The sequence below is a fragment of the Amblyomma maculatum genome, chromosome 6, assembly GCF_055883805.1.
Source record: "Amblyomma maculatum isolate TAMU_Amacu chromosome 6, ASM5588380v1, whole genome shotgun sequence".
Taxonomy (NCBI): Eukaryota; Metazoa; Arthropoda; class Arachnida; order Ixodida; family Ixodidae; genus Amblyomma; species Amblyomma maculatum.
The window spans coordinates 21,410,651-21,435,064 of record NC_139349.1 but is presented as its reverse complement, the minus strand read 5'-3'; the positions used below and the strand labels follow the sequence as shown (position 1 = coordinate 21,435,064).

The 24,414-nt window shown below is 44.2% G+C and overlaps 3 protein-coding genes across 4 annotated transcripts in view; 2 read left to right on the top strand and 1 right to left on the bottom strand.

Moving 5' to 3' along the window:
* LOC146185226 (acetylcholinesterase-like) overlaps window positions 1–24,414 on the bottom strand; it is a 332,565-nt gene that overhangs the window by 196,053 nt on the left and 112,098 nt on the right. The window lies entirely within an intron of this gene.
* LOC146185233 (acetylcholinesterase-like) lies at window positions 1,811–16,897 on the top strand. The gene is made up of 4 exons (XM_084605802.1): window positions 1,811–3,360; window positions 5,483–5,632; window positions 9,925–10,085; window positions 16,833–16,897. The coding sequence occupies exons 1-4, from the start codon at window positions 1,811–1,813 to the stop codon at window positions 16,895–16,897; spliced, it is 1,926 nt and encodes a 641-aa protein (XP_084461928.1).
* LOC146185232 (acetylcholinesterase-like) lies at window positions 18,203–21,191 on the top strand. The gene is made up of 3 exons (XM_084605801.1): window positions 18,203–19,803; window positions 20,567–20,716; window positions 21,185–21,191. The coding sequence occupies exons 1-3, from the start codon at window positions 18,203–18,205 to the stop codon at window positions 21,189–21,191; spliced, it is 1,758 nt and encodes a 585-aa protein (XP_084461927.1).

Sequence of the window (24,414 nt, the reverse complement as noted above, 5' to 3'; positions counted from 1 at the left end):
CTTATCATTTCATTTCTGCGAATTCGCCCTGGATGTTCTTCGTCCTCGTCGAGAATGAAAAAAATCTCGACGAAAAACTACGGCATCAGAAAAAAAGAAAAAGAAATGTGCGATCTCTAATAAAAATTCCGAGAGTAACGATAAAATCATCCGTGCAGCGCGAGTGAATGATCGCACTCTACTGAACAAGCGTCATTTATCCACCGTCCGTAGGAAGCAGCAATGGCCTCCATGACAATATTTTTATAGTTGAAAGGGAACCTGACGGTGGTGTGAGAGGGCACGCGCAGTTTTCGGTACTTGTTGCTCAGACTTGATACGCACTGTAAAGTCACGCTTAAATAATCTCCTGTGCTTGCTCCGCCTTCTTGCGACGCCAGCGCGTATTGTGCGGTGAATCGAACAGCTTAGAAAAACTAAATGTCTGACCTTATTCTCTGGGCTTGTGAATGCGACTGTCAGCGCTGAAATCTTAAGGAGTGCACCCAGCCGAGGGTAGAGCGGCAATAAGGAGGAAGTGCGCAGAGTAGGTGGGCGGGAAGCATTAATTGCAGGAAACAAGATAAGTCTATAAGTTACAGTATGACGTAGGGAACAAGCTGAATACTCAAATTCTTATAAGTGAAAACAATTTTAAGTCGTTGTGAAGTTTTCATTACCGAGCGCTCTTGATGACGGAGGCTTGGCCCGAGGAGTCCACAGTGAGGTCGAGACGAACGCGGACGAAGTGGCTGAAATCACCAACACCTATAACCTATGCATGGCATCAGAATGCCTAAAAAAGAGATTTGTCTTTAAACCACAAACGGCCAAAGCTTCTATATTTATTTTATTTCTTTATTATAGGGATTTCTTTTTCTAAGCGGTCCCCAGTCGGAAAAAAGAAACTGCCGAAAATTTTCTGTTGTCACTACAGAATCGTATTCAGATATGTGGCGCAACAAACACAAACACAAGAGAAGATACACAACACACGCGCACACTACCAACTGTAATAAGAATCTGAAAACACTCTGGTAGTGTGCGCGTGTGTTGTGTATCTTCTCTTGTGTTTGTGTTTGTTGCGCCACATATCTGAATACGATGCAGCACCAACTAGCCCCTGAAGCCGTTATTTTCACTACAGAATATTTGCGCGGTTTTGGAGTTGTGACTATAAAATGATGTGTAGTTACGCCAGAAGTGAAAGATACTATAGATCTACAGACTACAAAAAAGTGTTAGAGGAAAGAAAAATCAAGTACTACCGGCAGGTACTACAGAGCTACAGAAATTTCCTACTATTACGACAGAAGTGCACAATATTTCATTGTATTTTTGCACTGTTCAGTAGTATTTTTGTCTGGGTCGCATGTAGAATCATAGCAGTGAACACGCCAGTAAGGATTGCGGACCATTGCTGACGTTTACGACGGAACTGATCGTCAGAACGAGGAAAATGGAACGTATAGACTCGCCAGAAACAAACAGCTAAACGTTCTTGGCATTATACCAGTTTCCAGGTATGATGCGGGATATGCTGGAAGTGATTACAGCTGAAACCTGTTAAAGCTGAAGTGTCCTTCCAGGGCGATGCCTCAAGGACTCATCCAATCCGAAATAAGCGGGCTTACTTAACAGCAAAGAAGCTGTGTTCCCTCATCCAACTAGAAAGGGAAGCTCGCCTCGCCAGAGACTGCTGCATAACAGCAATTGGGATGTGCGGCAGACATTTACGGCAGCTCGGCCAGAACGTCAACTTTTTCTTTAGACCAGCATGTTAATGTCATCAGGGCTCTCCTTTTATGGAATCTCGAATGTACGTGCGTTAATGGGAAATCTTTGCTTATGGTCTGTTTTAACAATCGTAGCCGCTGCAAGCGATGCCCCAATTGTCCGAATTGATTCCGGACTTGTAGTCGGCCAGCGGATCGAGGTCGGCGGCAAAGAACTCTACGCATATCTCGGAATACCTTATGCCAAGACCCCTATTGGCGACCTGCGCTTTCGAAAACCTGTGCCGGTGTCCAGCTGGGAAGGAATTTTCAACGCTTCGAGTAAGCCCAAGGCATGTCGTCAGCTTTCGATTCCTCTAGTTGGTAGTCTGTCGCTCAACTACTCTGGATCATCGGAGGACTGCCTGCACATTAATGTTTGGTTGCCGTCATCGACATGTCTGAAGGCAGGAAGCTGCGAACCGAAGCTTCCGGTGATCGTATTCATTCACGGCGGAGGTTTCCAGTGGGGAGATTCGGCCCTTTTTCTCCATGATCCAGCGAATTTTGTCGCACTGTCCAATGTTGTGTTCGTCACGTTCAACTACCGTGTGGGCCTTCACGGATTCTTCACCCTCAAGATTCCGGAATTACCAAGCAACGTCGGTCTCTGGGATCAAAACCTAGCCCTGAAATGGGTTCGCAAGAACATAGCTTCCTTCGGCGGAAACCCGGACGATGTCACGCTCGATGGGGTGAGCGCCGGTGCTATTTCAATCGCGCTGCACGCCGTCAGCCCACAGAGCAAAGGTCTGTTCAAAAGGGCGATAATGCAAAGCGGGGCTCCGCTAAGCCTCGCCACGAGTGACTACTTGCAAGGTAAGGGAAGATTCATGAGCGTCGCCGGGGCTCTAGGATGCTACGATTCAAAAAAGGCACTTGACGAGCAGCTCACCGACGCGATGAGATGCATACGGGAACTGGAACCAGCTGAGGTGATCAAGAGTATCGAGAAACTCGACTTCATGCAGCGCGCATTTACGCCGACAGACAACGACGATTTCGTTCCTTTCACTCTTTCTTCTCCTGAGCCATGGAGCAGGCTTAACATCGAGGAAGTGGTTTTGGGAACCACTCAGAATGAGGCTGGTATATTCTTCCATTTTGCTATCGAGTCGTTTCCCCACAAAATCGAAGCGCTTTTGACACAGTACAGGACTGGGGCGGCACTTGTGATAACTCAGGCGTTTAGTGCTCCATTATTGCAAGCACGCCGCATTGTAAGCGCTTACTTCGGGGAAAGTGACGATGACCTGAGCTACGAACAAGTTCGAGACACGCTGGTAGAGATGACTGGCGACGCGGTCTTTTACTGCCCTGCACTGTTATTCGCGGACAGTGCTTCTCAGAGCGGTGTAAAAACGTACATGTACCAGTTCGCCCATAAGCCATCTCATAGTTTCTATCCCCCGTGGATGGGTGTCACTCATGGCGATGACGTTATGTACATGCTAGGTTCCCTCCCCTTCATCAAGGACAAAAGCCGTTATACAGAGCCCTTCGGAAAAATGGGCAGGAAATTCCTGGCCACTCAGGACTACACCACCGACGAAGAACAATTCATGATGGAACTCGTCGGTGCTTTCAACTCCTTCGCTCGAACAGGGTAAGAAATGTTTTAGGATGCAAAGAGATGCTTAAGACGCTAAAGTCATTGCTATATATGGCAGCCAAGTTGATTTCGTTCAATTTCATGACGTTGAAGCGGACAACTAAGAACTCCTTGCATGACTATTGTAAATTGTAGCCTGATGTGGTTATAATGTTATTTGTATCATTTAGTCTAGTCTCAAGTGCGATATGAAGCTGTTGGGCAGTGAGAACTCAAAAGTAACATATCCCCTTTAGCAGAATTCATAATGCGCACCTCCCATCACGACAATGTTTTGTGTAAACCTCGTGATCAATGAAGAGGATAACTGTGCTTAACCTACTATCTAACGACTACCACCCATCGGTATCAAATAAAACAGAGGAAACTTGAAGATAAACCAAATTATGCCTCGTGGGCTTGCAATTAAATTCCCGCACTAAGTTTAGCTTTCCCACATGCCGGACCGACAGAAGTTAATGGCCAGTCACGAAGACGTGCTGTAAGTGGCTGATAATTCTTCCTTGAAGGGCTTGTAGGCAAATATATATGAGCTTATAGTCATTACTTCTTTTATTACAATAGTGCAGGGACATGTTCGCATCAAATATATTACAACAGGTGATTTTAACTGAGATATTTCGCTTTAATTCCCTTCAAAGATGTATTGAAGTTCATTGGTTGATGGTAGAACAGTTTGAAGCCCTTAAATATATGCAATAACCACTGAGAAGATTTCTGTAGGAAACAAAAGCAGCAAAAGATGAGACATTAATTTCTAATTCATTCTATCGTGTTAAGGTAAACATTGGATGAGCCAATACCAGGATATTTTTTTCTGAAAATAATTTTGAAACATCAGCTGCATTTGCCATTTGTCTTCTGTAGTGTCCCCTTGTCTAAATTGACATTATATAAATGTTTACTGTAAATGTATCGGAATAATGCCAATGCCTGAGAACAAAAAACAATGATCTCAGAAGAGGGCTAAGCATAATTGCATGTTCCCATTACCTGTAAAAATTGTCCAAATTGACGACAGAGATTAAACAATCCTCAAGAATTATTTAGTCGATATGCTTAAAATACTATTGTGAGGTTGTACCACCATTTTTAATACGAAGAAGGGCAATGCACAATAAATTTAGGCCAGCAATCATGTAAAATAACTCGGCAATGTTTTTAGTTTGTTGCACGAATTTTCTGCCACGCATGTTTAAAACAAATCATGCGACTGCGAGAGTGTGGCGAATTGTTACGGAGTGCTGTGATGACGATGTTGAGATTTGTGAGAGCCTTAATCAAAAAGTGATAAATTGGGCAACCATATGCATAGATATACGAGGATGAGTGTCGTGAAAAGCCGTAAGGCTTCCTTAGCTTAAAGGTTATAGGGCCAGATTCGTCTTTTATGAGTTTCCTCAAATTTCTTTTTTTTTATTCAGCACAGCAGGCAGCTAATGAATGCGGATATTAACTGTTTTTCAGGCTTCAAACTAAACTAGCTGACGCGCACTCTGAAATTCATTTCAAATCTTGCAGCTTCTAAATAAAATTCGACGTAACCCAATTTCTTCGGAAACTGCAGCACCCACCAAAACTTTCAGTCATTAGATGCATCAAAAGTATTGTTGGTAATGCACAACAGGGCCGCGCCTAATATTTTGTCAATGTTACATAGAGTTAAACTTAGTAAAATTTATGAAGTGTGGCAACAATTGTTTTTGGAAATTAAAGTTAGGTTGAAGGTTTTGTCAAGTTTACAGAATATATTGTATATTTTGCTTTTCTTGATCGCCTTTAAATAGATGCGTTTAGCGCAGTCGTCTTTGTCTTTTTTATGTGTGTGTGTGAAGAGTTTGATTCGTGTCCTTGCGTCTTGCACGTTCAGAAATGCATTTGGCCAGCATCCAAGATCCTTCCACGCGCCTTTAATTGCTGTTTCCTCATAACACCACGTTTGATGCCCTCGAGCCAACGAACGTCTTCCTTAAAAAAAATCAATAAAACAAAATAAAACACGTCAGGCACGTTTTAGGTGCTTAGTTTTTGTTGGTATGCTACAAAATGGCATATATTCTTTGCAAAACTAAGGCATGTGTAACTCAGTTCGCTTTTTCTTCAATCAACATTACAGGAAACCGGTGATTCCACGAGAGAGTGTTGAGTGGCCTGAGTATACCCCGGAGAGCCGCAAAGTGTTGGTGCTGAAGCCAAACAACTATACTGTCGTTCGAGACAACAAACAGGGACGTTGCGAACTTTGGAAACCACTTCTCTACAAAAGGTAAAGGGGAAGGCCCAATGGTGAAAATTAATTCAGGTATAAGAGCGATTCTTCTTTGCGTTTTGTCCACATTGACTCCGTGTTTCTATTCAACTACCCTCCCATGAAAACAGTTCCAGGAAAACAGAACCGGTCCTGCACACATATTATTGAACCACACATAAAAGCGGAACATTTTAACGATGTAGTAGAAGCGTTTTTATCTGCCATAAGTGCTTGATGATGTTTTTTCGACGAAAGCAATCAGATTTCTTTCCTCAGTAAGCTCTTATTCTATTTTGTGCCAGCGCCCTTCATGGTATTTTCGAGGAGTATAAAAAATGATCTCATCAAAGTAGCGCCTGTAATCTACACACTGCAGCCGCTTCCGCTACCGGCATGCGCCATCGCTACGGTGCGCATAAAGATGAAATTTCCCGCTCGCTTGATGCTGTCTGTGTCCGAAGAAAAGCTCCAAGAAACGTCATAGCGGCTACGTGTCTCCATCACCTCGAATAAACGTATCCCTACAACTCGGAAAGGTGCGCTGTGTATCTCTCCGACCACCGTGGAACTCGGAACGAGTACGTAGCCATGCGTGCATCAAGCATGCCATCCGGAGCGAAACTTCTGCCTCTTCTATACTCTTCGACGCACGAGGCTCTCAGAGAGCAGTCTACTAGTGGCTGCTGTCGCAGACGTGGTAATATATATCGAGGACATCGTTGACTTCTCTAGACATGTAAACCAAACTATGTCCAAACCGGAGAAATCCACCCCACCCTCAGAGACTGCTAACGGCCACTATCAGCGATTCTCCCATTAAAATCATACTACCATCAGCGACTTCAGCAATCTCTTTTCCTAGCTCCGAAAAGCTCCCACAGCGGCGCGGTAACACGCGGCGCTCAGACGCCTGCGTCGAGGTCATCTCTGCGCCTGCTCTAGTTGGTTCTATTACAGAGGACACCTTCTGACAGAAAAAATCATAGCCATTGTTCGTGAAGCGGTCGCCTCTCATGCATCATTGTCAAGTCCCCTGCCAGCATGCTTCTTGCCTTTGCTCTGTTTTTGTCCCCAATCATCGCCGTGCCGTGACCGACCATGTCGTACATGTGTTTGCCATCCAGACCTGTGATTTTTTCCCGTGACAATGCCTCTGACGTAAGCCCAAGCTGCAGCTTCTTGCCTACTGCAGCTTCATATAAGCCCACCAATTTTCTTCCGTTCGCCAGCACTCTCCTTGTCTCCATCACATGTCCTTTTCTCAAGGATCTGCCCTCACCCTATGAACCCTTGGCGCCCTGCAGGTTTACTACGCCTGTGATCTACCAATCTATGTTGTACGGCTTTGCCGTCGGCCCCCGCCTCCCTATCTCATGTTAAAGCCCCTGGTATTCCACCATGGTGAGCCGAAAGGACTGCTAAGCGATTGGGGAAGCGTATTCCTGTGGGACGCTCAAGAGCCACTCCTCTATAGTCTATTTTGCAAGACATTGGCCATACAGGGTGGCATTTAATGCGGAACTGTGCCCCAAGTTCCTATTGACGACAGCAACCCAGGAGGGTAGGAGTCCACTCGTGATACGCGCCGCCCCAATTGGCTAAGACCACCCTTCACTTTCGTAGGGCTGCAAACAGCTTGTAAAACAGAGTTTAGTAATGCCGTATTATTCTCCGCACCGCTGCGGAGTCTCATCGGTGTGCGAATTGCCTGCACAGTAGAGCGTTTCAAGTGAATCTTGAGTGACAAGTTAGCCGTGCACGTGAAATATGACTACTCCATTGAGAATAGACTTTCGTTTTTTCGTAGATATAAAAGCGCAAGGTAATATGCTTCTGGATCCTTTGCATTATTTCTTCTGTAGGCATGCGAGACAAATTTAACAGTGAGCCCTATTTTTCGTTACTGCCGTAATATTTCGGCATGGACGCCTTTATAGTCGAACCCGATAAGTGCACCGTATAATTCCATAAGCTTCTTCTTTCGTATGCGACATACAGCTGTGGAAGCAAAAGAATCGCCATGACACCATCGATATCCTTTCATCCTACTCTTTAGACAAGCTTGTGTGGCTCTTGTCGTCTCGAACAACTCCGGCCGTTTCTCGCAAGACGTCATGGACACTATCCGATCTTTCAGAAAACGTACCAGTGAATTATAAACTGAGCCGAGTGCTCTCTCTGAAGTCTTGCACAGCGGTGACCAAGAAACCGTCCGCATAAACCGCTTGAAGCATCCTAGAAAAACAGTATTTCTTTCATCCTCATAAGCTGCTAGAATGTCTCCGTTTCCACTGGAAGAAACTGCAGCGTGGTGGCTAGAAGTGCTTTTTCTACTGGGAGAAGGCGGTGTTATATGCTGCGGCCGGAGACTAAGAAGTTGACCGCTTGAATTCCGCTGTCTTCCCCAAAAATGGACACGTGCCATTCCTTCGGACGCAGGAAAAATTACAGATGGTGCGTAACAAGATTCCTTACAGCGTCTCGGTCTGTGAACATACCGACTGGATGCATCTCTTCGTCATGTACATTCTTCTTGGTACAACACTGAAACATGTTGGAGCATTACTGATTACTGAATGGAAAATAATACGGCCAGGAATGAGATATTGTGAGTGGTTTGGTTTAGTTACTAACGAGGAGTAGATTTCATGAAGACAGCGGTGTTACACAAATCACTCATTGCTCCGCAATAGCTAGCGGGTGATCCCAAATGCAGTCGTTGAATGGTACCCGGTGGATATACAGCACTCTGCTGCTGAGCCGAGCGACTAGAGCTCAATCCCGGCTGCGGCAACCGCGTTTCATGGAGAGCAAACTCAGTGCGCCCTTGTACTGCGCGTTGTCAGAGCGTGTTGAGCACACTCTGGGTGGTTTAAATTGTTACATGCCCTCCAATAAGGCGTTATTCGTGGTCCCAGTCAGTTTGGGAGCTTGAACATTATAACATATACTAAACTTTCGTGTTATTGCAAGCCGATGGATTACGGACTACTCAGCTTTGAATCATGTGCGGGTAGTAGAAGTCGCGTTCTTTTATCAATTACATTTTACTTGTTCCTATAGTACTCACACTTGATCAATCACGATATTTCGCATATTTTTTTTTAAACATTTTCTGGCAATCTAATAGTGACCAGACAGGTGTACTTTTTTTTTTCTTGCGGTAACTGTTCAGGTAACGTTATTGAGACCCTATTTGACAAATTCATGCTGCCTGTTTTTGATATCGCACTTATTTTATGTGCAACATAGCGATGCAGAAAACATCGTGCAGGTGTAGTCGGAATTTTCTATTCAGACACCGGCGCTTTGGGAGGAACATAGCTGGGGCTATCAGCAAATACCAGGAGTGTCAAAAAATAGACGCCATTGAGTGGTCTAGGCCTTTACAGGGAAAACAAAAAAAAAAAAGTAGGGGAAGGATACAAAAGACACAAATTCTGTATAGATAACTAACGGGAATTTTCAGACTATAACCTCTAATGTACTGTGCAGAATAAGAACTTTCTGGCATTTACCTTCGATGAAGGATTATGAATTTAACCTATAGAAATAAAGACATGTAGCCACTCCTGTCATGGCAACCAATATCTAAGGCGTCCATATCTATTAAGTAAATCTAGAAGAAATAATTGCCGAAGGGAGCTCCAAATATTCTGGCGCATGGAGGAAGTAGGCTAAAAGAACTGGTGCCGTCAGCCTTTCTACGTGCAGTTCAAACTTTGCCGATGCAAATTACACGATGCTGGCCCCCCGGATCTACGGGTTTTGTACATTTCCGATGTTTGATACCGATAGCACATTACGTGAATATATGTGTGGTGGCTGCATAAGGCATCAGGTTGCATTATTTCATTGATTTGCGAGTTTTTAGAGTACAGGAAAAATGCTTGAGCATATGGTTATCAAATTTGCTTGGACTTCGCGTATGACACGCTTATTAGACGCCTCAAGGACTTCATGTTAATGATGGAACACGTAACTACTAGTCTAAAGCACATTATCGCTACACTCAGAACTTGTGACCTTATTCTTGTAAAAAAAGTAACTCCAAGGTTAAACTAAGTATATTCCTCCCCTGTCGTAAGCACGGACGAAAGATGAGAGTCGTTCGTCCCTCGTCTGTTCTTACAGAGTTTTTTTTTTACTGCACATTGCAGGATATGTTAGGTTGGTGCGTATTCAATTTGCCTAACCGTCCCCGCATAAATCTATCAGCAGTATCAAAGAAGAACGACAGATGATATGTGATGAAAGGATCTGATGTTTGCTCTTTTCGGTGTTTTCTTTCTTTTTTTTTTTTTCAGTGTGCTGGCCATGGAAAAAAGCACTACTACAACTGAAAAGTCAACAAAGTCGGGCTCAGGCATCAGAACCAAGAAGAAATTTTCCAATCAGGGGAAAAGCCATTCCGCATCCTCGTCACCTACCAACATCCGCCTGTCCAGAATACTTATACTTGCAGCTGGTGCGTTAGTCTTTTTGAATACGAGAATCTTCACCACGCGAAAACAGTATAAACTAGCTCTTTTTTTCTTCTGAAGAATAATGCGCCTAGTATTACGATAGTATGGCCAAGGAAAGGCGCTATGATAAGTGGCCTATGAAATAATCATTCCATGATCCCGTTATCTGGATGATATCGCTTTCAAAATGCAATGCATTACCGTTAACATTGACTTCCTAGTACATTCACCTCGATATGACGAAAAGCTACAACTGTTTTAAATCTTCAGTATTAAAAACAAATTATGGAACGAATCATTGCAGGCATATCCTCATTCGACGAACGTTTGAGGAAACTGTCAAGCCATATTTTTGACATTCGGGCTTCATTCGAAGGAAGTTAATGGTGTCCCATTGCTGTCCTCTGCACCATAATTAAGGCTATCTTACGATACCAGACACGGGTAAGGGGGTCTGATCTGACAGAAGTCCAAAAGTATGCGCTGGTATTAGATAAATTTATACGTCCGCTGGAACAATTTATGCATAGGAAAGCACAAAGTGAAATAACTGAAAAAAATCACACTCAACACGAAGCTTTAAGTAAACAAGGTAGGCACACATCATTCACAGCCATGCAGGTTGTGTTCATAACAAAACATCCACCTGTTGTGCAACACATACAATATTGAATTATGCTGTCATATCTAGAAACGCGCTGTATTGCACTGCATAAAATAACTATCATCCATGTGGGGGTTTTTCTATGAAGGTATATACCATTAGAAGTGCGGCCAATTTTATGGCATAGTGATAATGAAGCAGAGCCCAATTCATAATTTACAGTCGTGGTATCGGCGACTCAAATTTAAGCGCGGCATGGGGCAGGAAGGAAACCAACCAGTCCGTTGAATGACAACTTCACATGTGTCTCACATTTGGAATACATTTTATTGCAAGAGAATATACTTCATTTTTATACTAGTCAGTTTATTCGCTAGCTAAGCTTCTGTAAGCCACCATCTTCCGGCCTGTGTACATGGTTTTTGAAACATCAGAGATATGAGGTAACAATTACACATGACCACATTTGGTAAAACTCACGAGCGAAAAACATTCTTGTGTACATATAATTAAAAATAAAACTCGTTAATGTTACTATTTTGTTTGGTCTTACCGGGTTCTCTTTCTGTCTGGGAACAAAATACATGCATCTACATTACAAAGGCACTAATATTTCCGTAGATTCCTTTTTCATTTTGGCTGCTATTAGCACAAGCTGCCCAAATAAAAATGTAAAACATTTCAATTTCCTATGCGCGAGTAGAGTGCGAGCTACAGATGGACGGACGGATAGAAAGGCCGACAGCCTGCATGACCTAAGAGTAGCATGTCTAACTTTGGCTGCAAGAACGCCGACTGAAAAACAGAGTAAACACAAACAAACGCATTAGACAAAATGAGAGACAAATACAGCGCTGGAGCACAACTGTCGGTTTTATTTTCCCAAACACAGCAACAATAATAATGACGATATAAAGCACACGCAAAAAAGAAAGGAAGGGAAAAAAGAAAAACAAGAAATGTAGAACTAAAGAGAGAAGGAAAACCGACCATACAGAAAAACAAAAAACTCTTCACAACAAGCAGACGCGGTACAATAAACAGGATTTAACATTTAACAGTCCCTTCCCCCCGGTTTTCTCCTCCCATCCGGTGCCGCTCTTGCCATGCTCCTCCGCAACGCTGACTTAGCCACCGACGTGATGCTTTTTTTATGCATTCTTTTAGGCAGAAAGCATTCTTTTTTAGCTGTTCTAGAAAGCTAGAAACCATTTGTGGCAGTACAATTTTTAGAAAGCTTTTTAGGCAGCAGTATACAATAGCTTCTTTCGCGAGTTTAGAATGACATTATTCAAACGGGAGGCGAGGCTTATTGCCCCGAGGCTGAAAGGCACCGCAGATATATCTAGGTTTGAAGTATAGTGGTAGTAGAACATTTAGGCGCCTAATACATTGATAGCCAGCTGGAAGAGCAGGTGCTATTCTTCCTCACCCTCAGTACCATGACAATTCACCCAGGTTCAGATAGTATGAGAGGGGATGGGAAAGAAACCCAATTGAAATGCAACCGGGCAGGAAAATAGACAGTGGGAAAGGTTGACATAAGAGGGGGGGGGGGGGCAGTTGGGACATGAAGGATCGTGGCGGAATTTGTATAGATATAGCCGTGCAGGAGTTATGAGCGTATTCAGCTGTAACTGACGAAGGACGTGAGCCTCCCGTACGGAGAGATTAGAATGAGGGTCGGGGTAGAGTTTGCGAACTAGGCGAGCAGCATTGTAATAATATCTGATGATGGCGCGAAGAGGCAGTCTCGACCCGCCCACCAAGGACCTGGGACAGGGGATGAACGGTGCCCGGTTACGAGTTTTACGGGCGAGATGGTTCGCCAGCTCATTGCTGTCAACATCCGAGTGTCTAGGGATCCTTCGAAGAAGACGGGGCAGGGCTGCAGCGCAACAAGTTCGGCCTCGAGCTCCGTGGACAAATGAGGTGTGAGATTTGCGGACTGAATTCGCCTGGGAGTTAGTAGTCAGTATAGATAATATAATGAGGCACAGGTGGGAGAAAGAGGAAACTGAATGACATGAATGATGGAGAGGACCTCAAGAGAGATAATATCCGGATGATGGAGAAAGGGGCCGCTAGTGTGAGTCGTAATCATCATCATCATCAGCCTGACTATACTTACTGCAGGGCGAATGCCTCTCCCATATTTCTCCACTTAACCCGGTTATGTGCTAGCTGCATCGACTTGACCCCTGCGAACTTCTTAACCTCATCCGCCCACCTAACTTTCTGCCGCCCCCTGCTACGCTTTCCTTCCCTTGGAATCCAGTTTGTTACCCTAAGTGACCATCGGTTATCCTCTCTTCGCACTACATGTCCTGCCCATGCCCATTTCTTCTTCTTAATTTCCTCTGGAATGTCGGTAACTTGAGTTATTTCTCTGACCCACTATGCACGCTTCCTATCTCTTAATGTTACTCCTACCATTTTTCGTTCCATAGCCCTCTGGGTTGTCCTCAACTTAAATAGAACTCTCTTGGTTAGCCTCCACGTTTCAGCCCCATAGGTAAGTACAGGTAAGATGCAACTGTTATATACTTTATATAGCCTGGCCGGCGCCATTGAAGATGCCTGAAACCAGATGGGACATCGCCGGATCATAGAGAGCCACGGTGACGGCCTGGCTATTCTGCAGCAGTCTATAGCATTCCCTGTACAAGTGCGAGGAGGTGTGTGTATGTGTGCGCGTTTGTACGTGAGGTGCTGGTGGAACAATTAGGCGGAGCCAAAGAAGCCATGGGTGGAACCAAAAGAAGCGGCTCAGCGCCCATTGGACTTTTGGGAAGCTGCTGGTTCCACAGTTGGACTGGAAAGGGATTTAAGCAGCCTCCGAGGGCTGCTTCAGTGTGACTCGCCTGTGCTCTAAATTAATTAAGAGCTACCTCGCTCCCTTTCACGTGCTTGCACGTTTGCATTGTAAATATATAAAATAAATATTCAGTTGGCTCTTCTCCTAACAACTTCTCCCGTCGTCTGCCTTCCTCAACGCCTTGCGGTGAAGTCCTATAGGCCCCGGTCCTCCAATCATATCACCCCCATCATTCAAGCTTGTAATGGGCAGACTAGTGCCCCTCCTTGGTGCCATTCCGTGCTTGCAATATAGCTTGTATACAAGCATCCCTATCTGGGCAATGAGAGGTTCTGCGGGTGGACAAGAAAAGAATCTCCAACAAGGCCTTGATAATATCAGGGATTCTGTAGCCACAATGGGTATGTCCGCATCATCGTAGAAGCCTCAATACGTTTTAATTCTTAATGGTCCACACGGGAAAGGGGAAGCAGTTCGAGTACCACACAAACTGTACATGTCAGACCAACTTATTCGATGTCAATCAAGCATCCGAATTCTGGGCGTGTACCTCGACCAGGACGCAAAAGGCAAAACATGGGTCAGTATCAAGTCTCAGTGCAAGACAATCCTGTGCCTCATTAGGAGGGTGACCCATCTTCAGTGGGGTACAAAGGAAAAGGAGACCCGCCATCTAATTACAGCCCTTATCAAGTTCCGCAGTATGTATGGTTATTATTTTCACAAAATTATTAGACGCTTTGATAAACTTCGGAAGCTTAACAGCGAACTCATCCGCATTGTAACGGGTCTGCCGAAACACACACGTTTTAACGAGCTATACGGGCACAGGGGCATGAACCTGCGGTCGGAGACTTTAGCGTCCACTGACTTGACTGTTCAGCTCACGGTAAGCAACTTGTCCGAGCTTCTGAATACAAGTACCTAGGTCTTCACATAATTCACGATTTGCGTTGGAACCATCATATTACATACATTGTTAGTAAATCTCTGGCAAAATTACATTACTTGAAGCGATGTCTCTGTAACTTGTCAAAGGATGTTAAGCTGCTAGCGTATAAATCTCTTGTGTTACCTCTTCTTGAATATGGCAATATAATTTAGGATTCGTTTACTTTAGTTAACATTAATAGAGTGGAAAGAGTGCGAAAGACAGCAGTCAGGTTCATCTTCAATCAATATGGCAAAACGTCGGTTACGGAACTCAGGGATAGAGCAGGTTTGATTGCATTATCAAACAGAAATAGGATAGCACGCTTGCGTTTCCTGATTAAAGTTTTAAAAGGCAAATTAAGAAGCAACACTCATTAATCTGTCACACTTTCTCCTGGTTATGCAAAGAGACGCAGAAATCCTTTTACTTTGCTTCGTTTTCAAACGAAAAATAATGCCTTTAAGTATTCATTCTTCCCTCGTACGGTTGTGGAATGGAACGGCCTCGATGGTGCCTGGTTTGAGGCGGAAGACATCCAGCTATTTCAGGCGTTCATTGAACGGAGTGTGTGAAATTTAGTCATGGTCATTTACAGTCACTTTTTTCTTTTGTAATTCCATTCATGTGTCCACGGTTTCATGTATTTTATCCTTTTGGACATTATTTTATTATTGTTTTTACTATTTTGATGTTCACTGTTGTCATTCCCACCCTGCCACGGCTCCTACCTTGGGGCTAGCAGTATTGCAAATAATAAATAATAAAATAGGAATAGAACAGACAAATCCCGCCCAGAAAAGGACCACCTATACTCTGCCCCAGCTGGCCGCTACATTTTAGAGAATCATCATCATCATCATCAGCCTGATTATACCCACTGCAGGGCGAAGGCCTCTCCCATATTTCTCCACTTAACCCGGTTCTGTGCTAGCTGCATCCACTTGACTCCTGCGAACTTCTTAATCTCATCCGCCCACCTAATTTTCTGTCGCCCCCTGCCACACTTTCCTTCCCTTGGAATCCAGTTTGTTACCCTCAGCGACCATCGGTTGTCCTCTCTTCGCACTACATGTCCTGCCCATGTCCATTTCTTCTTCTTAATTTCCACTAGAATGTCGGTAACTTGAGTTATTTCTCTGACCTACTCTGCACGCTTTCTATCTCTTAATGTTACCCCTACCATTTTTCGCTCCATAGCCCTCTGGGTTGTCCTCAATTTAAGTAGAACTCTCTTGGTTAGCCTCCTTCAGAGGAACTTCATACTGGGCCAAACAAGGAAGCTTTTCCTTCAAACGAATATGTTCATCCACTATGGTCCCCGATCATTCCGCTTACAGATGGCAGACCATAGCCGCGGATAACGTACGGCTGATCTCTGTGGCATCTCTTAGAGGCGCAAGCGTTTCGACAAGGCGCATAATCGCATCATCTATCAACCAAGCCAATAAATACTACTGCAATCATATATACTGATATGGCCAGAAAATACTTCCCACAACTGTTAGTAATCCTATCGTCGTGACTGGCGTTCCTACGTATGTCCAGACGGCGGCTTGGGTCGCTGTCATCCACCGCGTGGTGAATACGGCAACACTGTTCATCGTCGATCCCTCTGGTATTAGAACTCGCAGCTGTCTTAAAGGCAGAACAATAGTACCCGCAAAAATTTCGTGACTGTGACTCAAGGAACAGACTAAATCGTTTTAAACGATTTTTTTTTTTTCACGCGTATGAACTCTGAAGACGAGTGAGTGAGTCCATCAGCCTACCCAAAAATAATCAGCGACTTATTAGTGACATCTCGAGACGTGGATCTTCAGCTTAAAATAATAGCCATGACTTCATGGGTGCCTGCATACGCAAACACTGAACGCAACGAGTGGGCCAACAGCGAGGCGTGAGCAGCGGCACGCAAAATATCCACCACGCTGAACGTACCTTCCGCCATTACGGGTAACACAACCTGTCTGTTGGAGTCCTCCGCCATCAAATAAATCGCGAGGAACCGACGCCGCAAAGCACTTGAACACATCCGCGGTGGCAGAGAGGAATGCGCCGAGGAACAAGCGTGTCCTATTCCCTCTATGTCAGAGGAACTACCGAGTGCTATGCAGACACTAGTCCGTCTACTCACAACTTTAACATGTTCATTAAGCATAAGTTATTCAAAAACGACTCCGACAAAGGGGTGTGCCGTCGCTGCCGAAGCCCAGCGACCGCAGTCTATATCGTATGGGAATATCCAGAATGTTCTGATTTTCGAAGAAGGGCTCTCGCACAAATTCCGGTTGCTACCTGTCCGGTCAACTACATCGACTGGGTACTGCCGCTGTCCCTCGATGGCGTAGCCGTTACTATGCTCTGGGAAAAGCTCGGAGCGTTTGTGGATGCAGACTCAAATGCCAAGCTTCACGGCAGTCGACGCAGAATGAACCAGTATCCATCTCGGCCGCCCTGACTGCGGCGGTAGATACCCACACAGATGCTTAAAGCTAAACAGCACTCTCAGGGCTATAAATGAAAGATAAGCTTTAATAAATTAATCTTCATCGCTAATGTGTTTGTGTTTGTGCTGATTTTCGCATGTGTCACCAACTAGCCTACAGATACATTCTGAAGCAAGAATCTATGTGGAGTTGATTTTCAATTTTACTCTCCCATATCGAAACAAGCTGTGCGAGTTTCCAGTTGTTTCCAGCCTAACCACGACATGCCGTCACATTACGGAATACAGTCCGCTAGCGATTCAGTTCCCGACCATGTCACTCACCTACTAACACCTGCCAGACGCATGATAATACTTTTTCGGGGCTGCGAGCCTTGAAGCGATGGCCAACGCCGCCGACGCCGCTGTTCATTTTGTTTTCAGCATGAGGGCACAAATCTTCACACGTTAAAATGAGGTAGCGCACGTAGCCCAATGCACAGTAAGAATTAAGCCTTGAAGCAAAGTGAAAATGACATCCGAGATTTTTTATTATCGAGTGCCAGTAATGACTGCGTAGCGTGAGTAACGGCGGTGATATGTCATGGATGCATGAAGCAGTAAAACGAGATAGCCATAGTTCAGAAAGCATTTACCTCGCATTACTCCGCCGCAAAAGGAATAAAAGAGCGAAGTTTTATGGAAAAAAGAACGGCCAAAGAATGTTAAGCTGCTTGTTCAAAGCGCCCGCAGCTAGAATGATAGCATCAAACTGGCCCGTCTGCATTCCGTGTCATTGCATTAGTTGCGGCATAACTGGACAATGGAACGAGGAAAAAAAAGAACCAGTAGCGTTGCCAGATACAAAAGAAAAACCCTTGGCTGTACACCAGTTTTAAGTAGGATGTGGAAAAAGGCGGAAGCGAATTCACCTGGAAATTGCTCAAGCAAGGACAGATAAAATCGGCAATGAACCGGCTTACCTAACCGCAGAGGAGATATGTTACCTCATCCAACTATACTCTGTTTCACAAGCTCTTTAGAACACTACGAAAGGTGAAAGTAACCAGGGCCAATCAGAACCGCACGGACTACGTAACTATGGTCCTATACGCTCCTGTCGTTACCAGGGACATAGGAAAAGACAAGTAGAATTACGCGGTGCGAGTTATCCTTATTGGTCATTCTCCCTTTCGTAATGCTGAAATAAGCTTATGAAACAATGTATAGAAAAGGACGCTCGCCTATCCATGCAATACTTGTCTAATAGCGATTGTGTTGCTGGTCCTGTGATTTTCAGCAGCTGGGACGAAGCGGCGCGTTATTCTTTGAACTATCATGTCGCCGTCTTTAATGTCATCCTGCTATGGAACTTCACGTGCCAGGTTGCTGGTGAAGCTTTCAGTAGGGTTTCTCTTCTCAGCCGTAACAGCTACATGCGATGCCCCAGTCGTCAGAATTCATTCAGGCCTTGTGACTGGTCAGCGAATGCAAGTGGGCGGCGTAGAAGTGTACGCGTATCTCGGAATTCCGTATGCCCAGCCACCTATTGGTGATCTGCGTTTTCGAAAACCGGTGCCAATGTCCCCCTGGAAAAGAGTTTACAATGCTTCGAGTAAGCCCAGGCCGTGTCGTCAGCTGCCAATTCCTCTGATCGGGGGACTGTCACTCAACTACTCTGGATCGTCCGAAGATTGTCTGCAGATGAACGTCTGGGTGCCCTCCTCAGCATGTCCAGAACTTCGTAACTGTGGAGGAAAGCTTCCGGTAGTCGTCTTCATTCATGGCGGCGGTTTCCAGTGGGGAGATTCTGCCTTATTTCTGCATGATCCAGCAAATTTTGTTGCCCTGTCGGGAGTTGTGTTCGTCTCTTTCAACTATCGCGTAGGGCTTCACGGTTTTTTGTCCGTCGAACTTCCAGAATTGCCAGGCAACTTTGGCCTCTGGGATCAAAATCTAGCCCTGAAATGGGTTCGCAAGAACATAGCTTCCTTCGGTGGAGACCCGAATGAAGTCACTGTCCAAGGACAGAGCGCTGGAGCCATCTCAGTCGCACTACATGCCGTCAGCCCACATAGTAAAGGGCTGTTTAAGAGGGCAATAATGCAAAGCGGGGCTCCGCTAAGTCTCGTCCCCTATGATTACATCAAAGGTAAAGGAAGGTTCATCAATGTTGCTGGAACGTTAGGCTGCTACGACCCAAAGAAGGCGCTTGAAGACCAGCTGACCGAAGCTATTAGATGTTTACGGGAGCAAAAACCCACTGAGATAAGTGAGAAGCTCGAAAAACTTGATATTTTCCAGCAGGCATTTGCGCCAGTGTACAATGACGAATTCATACCTTTCTCTGTTACTTCCCCAGATGTTTGGGACAGGATTAACGTGAAAGAAGTGGTCTTGGGCACTATGGAGAATGAGGCTGGTATTTTCTTGCATTTAGCCGCTATCTTATTTCCTGAAGTAGTGGATGTGCTATTGACACAGTACAGGACTGTTTGCACTTTAGTGATAAATCAAGCGTTTGGTACGCCCCTGCTCCAAGCCCGCCGCATTGTCAGTGCCTACTTCGGCGACGGTGAGGATGGCATCACCTACGAACAACTTCGAGACACTGTGGGTGATATGATTGGTGACGCACTCTTCTACTGCCCGGCGCAGCTGTTTGCGGACAGTGCCTCTCAGAGCGGGATCAAGATGTACAGATACGAGTTCGCTTATAAGCCTTCTCATAGTTACTATCCAAAGTGGATGGGTGCTTCTCACGGTGAAGACGTTATGTACACTCTAGGATCGCTCCCTTTCATCAAGGACAAAAGTCGTTACACGGACCCCTTCGGAGATATCGGCAAGAAATACCTCGCCACTCAGGACTACACCACCGAAGAAGAACAATTCATGAAGGAAATCGTCCGTGCTTTCAGCTCCTTTGCTAGAACAGGGTAAGAAATTGATGGTCAAGAACTTTTATATCGTTGCTAGGATTACGTCAGCCTGCGGTGAAGTCGAACTTCTCTTTCTCGCGGACGTATAAAGTTCACAAACAGTTTGCCATTGTGATAAGTCGAGCAAAACTTTCTTCGATACAAGGTGAAATTTATTAAAGCAAGAAGCGTTAATCTGGAGGCACAAAGCCTATCCAAATCATCTAACATTGCCTAACTTCGTTTAACCTTATGTACGCGTGTCCGCATATTGACCGCGCTGCGAGGCAGCAGCACCCTCTCGGTCTCTCCTGGGCAAGTACCGTCTTCCGAGACAGTACCCCGTCCAATTGATATCTCTAAGGCAACACGAAAACAACTCAGATGGTGCTTTCGCTCCTTATAACCAGGCTTAAGTAGGGTAAAAAATCCGCCATATTTAAGTGTAGCTGTACATTCGCGGTATTTTCATGCATGCATTGCATGCATTTTTTTATTCGGCCACAGATCAGCACAGTTAACTTGTGCTGCCATGTTTCTCCACTATTTTCTGTTCCTCCGACTCCCACTCTCAGAGATAGATATTTTGGCAAGCATGCAAGGTCTTTGGTGGTGTGCATATTGACTGTCGTTTGGAGTTTCCTTGTTGGATACTTTCAAAAGAAAGAACTTCATAACCCTTTCAACAGATCAGCAGCTCAGAGATATTTTTATACTCACTTGATTAGTCAGTATTGATATGGCCGAGTATTATTTTTTTTTCGTCTGATAAATATTGCAGGAAACCCGTTATCCCGCACCCGCACGTGGAGTGGCCTGGGTACACGACGGAGAGCCGCCGAGTGTTAGTGCTGAAGCCGAACAACTACACCGTCGTCCGCGATAACAGACAAGAGCGATGCGAGCTCTGGAAGCCGCTTCTTTACAAGAGGTAAGAAAAAGAATCCACGACGTGGAAACTTACGGGGGTCGATTATAGCTATACCTTTTTTGCACACCGTCCGCATTGATTTCGTACTTTCATTCACGTAGCAGTCCATAGTCTCAACAGTGATGCTATAGGATCCCGAAAGCATCCATTTTCGATTCTGCCACTACTGTAAAAGAGACATATGCGCGGATGTAGGTTGAATGTGTCTGTTTACTAAAAGTGCCGGGTGACGTGCTTTTAATGAAAACATTTTTGCCTTAAAGAAGTTGCATTCTTAATATATTTGGTGCCCATCCTTATGTCCGGAAGGCTCAGATATAGCCGATGAGCAGAAAGTAGGTACTTCCTCTCTCTTTCCAAACTACTACAAGAAATCTTCATCTCACAAGCAAAAGTGAAAAAATTACCATGCACTGATGTGTTTCGTCATTAGAGCGTATTAGGATGGTTTTTTTTTTTCTTTTATAGGTATTGACGCTTGCACAGGACCTACAAGCCAGCCATACTATAGGCCGATCCAACCGGCCGGCTTCACGACCCCACCGCTGCCGCAGTGCACGCTGGTACGCGTACTCATCCGCCCTCTCCCGCCGTCCGGAGTACCTGCACGCCGCATTTTCGAACGATGTTTAGTTCGTGTGTATGCGAGTGCATTGAAAATTCACCTGTTGTGTTCCTGGATGCTATAAAAGCATTAGAAACAAATGGTTCGGGCTTTATGTATTAAGCTTTAGCTTATACAGCTGTTTGATGGGAAAGCCATCGGCGTCGTCCTAATAGCAGTAGTTGTCGGGAGCACGTGTCGTTAATAATTGGGGACCCCGATTGGGGATTCCTGTTATTGATTGATGTGTGATAAAAAAATGTCTAGTTAAAGAAATCATTGTAATTGTTTAATTGGTGAAAGAAGGAAATCGAAAAATGTAAAAACTACTTTGAAAAATAAAGTTCAAAAGAGTGAAAATACCCAGAATAAAATGGCAATACTTGATGGTGCTAATTACGAAAATATAAAGTGCGTAATTTATAATATATTTGATTGTTGAAACGATTGAAAATATGAAAATTCAGAAAAAAAAAGGACCACGAAGGTGTCAAAACTCTCAGAGTGAAAAGCAATGCTTGAGATGCTAATTAATCAATATAGCACGTAAATATTGCTCTAATTACTTGAAAACTTGAAGAAAAAAAAAGGAGTTAAAGGTGTCCAAATGCTCCGATGAAAAGGCAGTGCTTGATGATGCTGAAAAAAACTAAAGCGTGTAATTTATTGCTTAATTATTTGATGTATTTGAAAAGAAAAGTAAATTGAACAAAGGAGCTCAAAACTGTCCAAGCGATTCTTTGCACACTCTAAATTTTCTTAAATAACATCATCAAGCATTTTACACCTGTGAATTCCTTATTCCAGTGTTTCAGTTTTTCAGTTTTTATATTATTTCATTTACTTAAGTGATGGATTATGGACTCCAAATTTTTTTACTTTGTATCATCAAGCATTAGTTTTTGTTCTGAGCTTTTTGACTCCTTTGAACCCCGTTTTTTTTTTATCTGTGTTTCAATTTTTGTTATTTTGTTAATTCACCAAAACATTTACTGCAAAGATTTCGTTAACTCATCATTTCTTATCACACGGCAATAAATAATACATCACTGTAACCACAAATTGCCTCTATATTATTTTTTTAAGCAGCCCTCGATTATTTCCGAAGCAGTGCCAATTAAGCCGAAGGATTTTAGACCAAACGAGCTCTGTAAGCTACCGCTGAAGGGAAGATAAGTACCCATAGAACATTTTCTTTGCAAATCCAGGTAAAGAAGATGGCTTACACGGTATGAAAGAGCACTGAACAAGGTTAGATGGAGGGGGAAGCCTCAGTTCTCAGGTCGAGCCACATTACGACCAGTGCACTTGTCTTCGTCCGGCAAGTTACAGCCGGCGTAATTTTGTTAAATAATGTTGTGGCGAATGTTTCTCTGCGAGGAAGCAAGAAAAATATGCAGTGAGTTCGTGCAGCAGTGCAGATGCATCTGCGAGATCTAACCAATCGACTGTAACTAACTTGGCGGCCGATCAACTGGTGGAAAATCGGCACATGCGCAGATCGGTCGGTGGGATCGGTCTGTTGTTGAGCTGGAGAGACGTACTAACAAAGGTTGAAGGCCTACCTTTTTTCAATAATCTGGTAGCCAAAAGGTGAACCCATTTTTAATTATGCGCCTGCCAAATGAGTTTTTTAGTTGTATTTCTTTTGTCCCTGGACTAAGCAGACCTCGTTGATTTTCTCCATTATATTCGCAAGATTCCCGAGCTCTAGATGTAATACAAGTTTATTTGTTACAAGCGGTCCATTTCATGCCAACGTATGTTCTAAAGCTTGCTGAATATTTCTCGCAAAACTTTGCATATGGCAGCTATTGTTTTCCGCATTTATTTTTCTTCCACACTGCGATGCAAAAAGCTGCCTGCGCACAAAGTTCCTGTTTTCCGAGCAACCGGGAGCAGTGTGTGGAATGGTAATCCTAATGCGCTCACCCGATTTGCTTCTTTGCTCTTCGTCCTCTTCTTTAGCGCTCTTTATTCGTTATGTCACCGTACCAACTAGCCCAGATGTCTCTCCTATAACAGTATACTAAGCTAAGTGCTAACGTTGCATTATAAAGTTATAAGGGTTAATATGACGCAAATAAATATGAAACAAAATCTTCTTTAATAAGAGAAGCCTATTGATTTCCGTTCGGCCTAATGATCTTTGTACAGATCGGCACTGAGGGATAAAAGACGGCCATTTGTCCTTCGTTCGTCCGTATCTTTGCCTCTGCTCTAAACAGCACAATTAAGGCGCATAGCGCATAAATTTGGCGCGAATCAACGTTAAACGTTCCACACGAACAGCAAAAACAACAAATGAAAAAAATATTGGACCGTACTCGGCGATTGTTTTTTCAGTGGTTTCTCCAAGGGTACACGCATTACTACGACGGCTAAGCCAGCAAGGCCGGACCTCGTCTTCATAACCAAGAATAAACTGCCACGTCTGGATAAAGGACACCCTGTGTCCTAGTCGTCGAGAACTGCCTGCCCGTAATGGTCGTGATTGCGGCATGTACAGGATCATCCACATCTAGCTATAATATGGAGACGTATAGTGAAATTTGCATCAGTCGCCCATGAGTGGGGGTGTCGAAAAAGGAACTGCATTTTTTTATGGAATGCCGATATCGGCTATGTTTTTGATGTTAACCTTGAGCGTGTTCTTTGTGCGAGTTTTAGGTATCGACACATGAGTGTTGCTGCGTGTGGAGCTCGTACGCTCGTTTCTTGCGTTGATGTGTTTTTATTTTTATGTTTGTTTTCATTTTTATTTTTGTAATTTTTTTGTAGCATGTGTTGCATGTTGTGACGTCTTTTTTTCTGCTTTTACAAGTATGTTGGTATCTTCCTGGTGTCAGGATAAGTTGAAGTGAGCGCTTGCTGTGGTCATATTTGTATCTCTTTGTCCGTGTTTTTCTTTTTTTTTTTTGCGCTCTGGTTAGTCATGTGCCATCTGTAGCGGTACCAGAGGACGCACTACGTCCCCCGCTATGGACGAGAGTGACGCTCGTGAAAACTATCACTGATGGTTTACGCGCAAAACAAATACCCCGAGTGTATAACATTAAATAGTCGTCGCAGGAGCAAAGTTCGTAGAGTATCG

Excerpts from the sequence above, each read along its gene's own strand:
- LOC146185233 (XM_084605802.1), top strand. The coding sequence starts at position 1,811 with ATGGGAAATCTTTGCTTATGGTCTGTTTTAACAATCGTAGCCGCTGCA. Across the intron at positions 3,361-5,482 it reads AACTCCTTCGCTCGAACAGG|GAAACCGGTGATTCCACGAG; the intron begins GTAAGAAATGTT and ends TCAACATTACAG. Across the intron at positions 10,086-16,832 it reads AATACTTATACTTGCAGCTG|ACTCAAATGCCAAGCTTCAC; the intron begins GTGCGTTAGTCT and ends TTGTGGATGCAG.
- LOC146185232 (XM_084605801.1), top strand. The coding sequence starts at position 18,203 with ATGTCGCCGTCTTTAATGTCATCCTGCTATGGAACTTCACGTGCCAGG. Across the intron at positions 19,804-20,566 it reads AGCTCCTTTGCTAGAACAGG|GAAACCCGTTATCCCGCACC; the intron begins GTAAGAAATTGA and ends TAAATATTGCAG.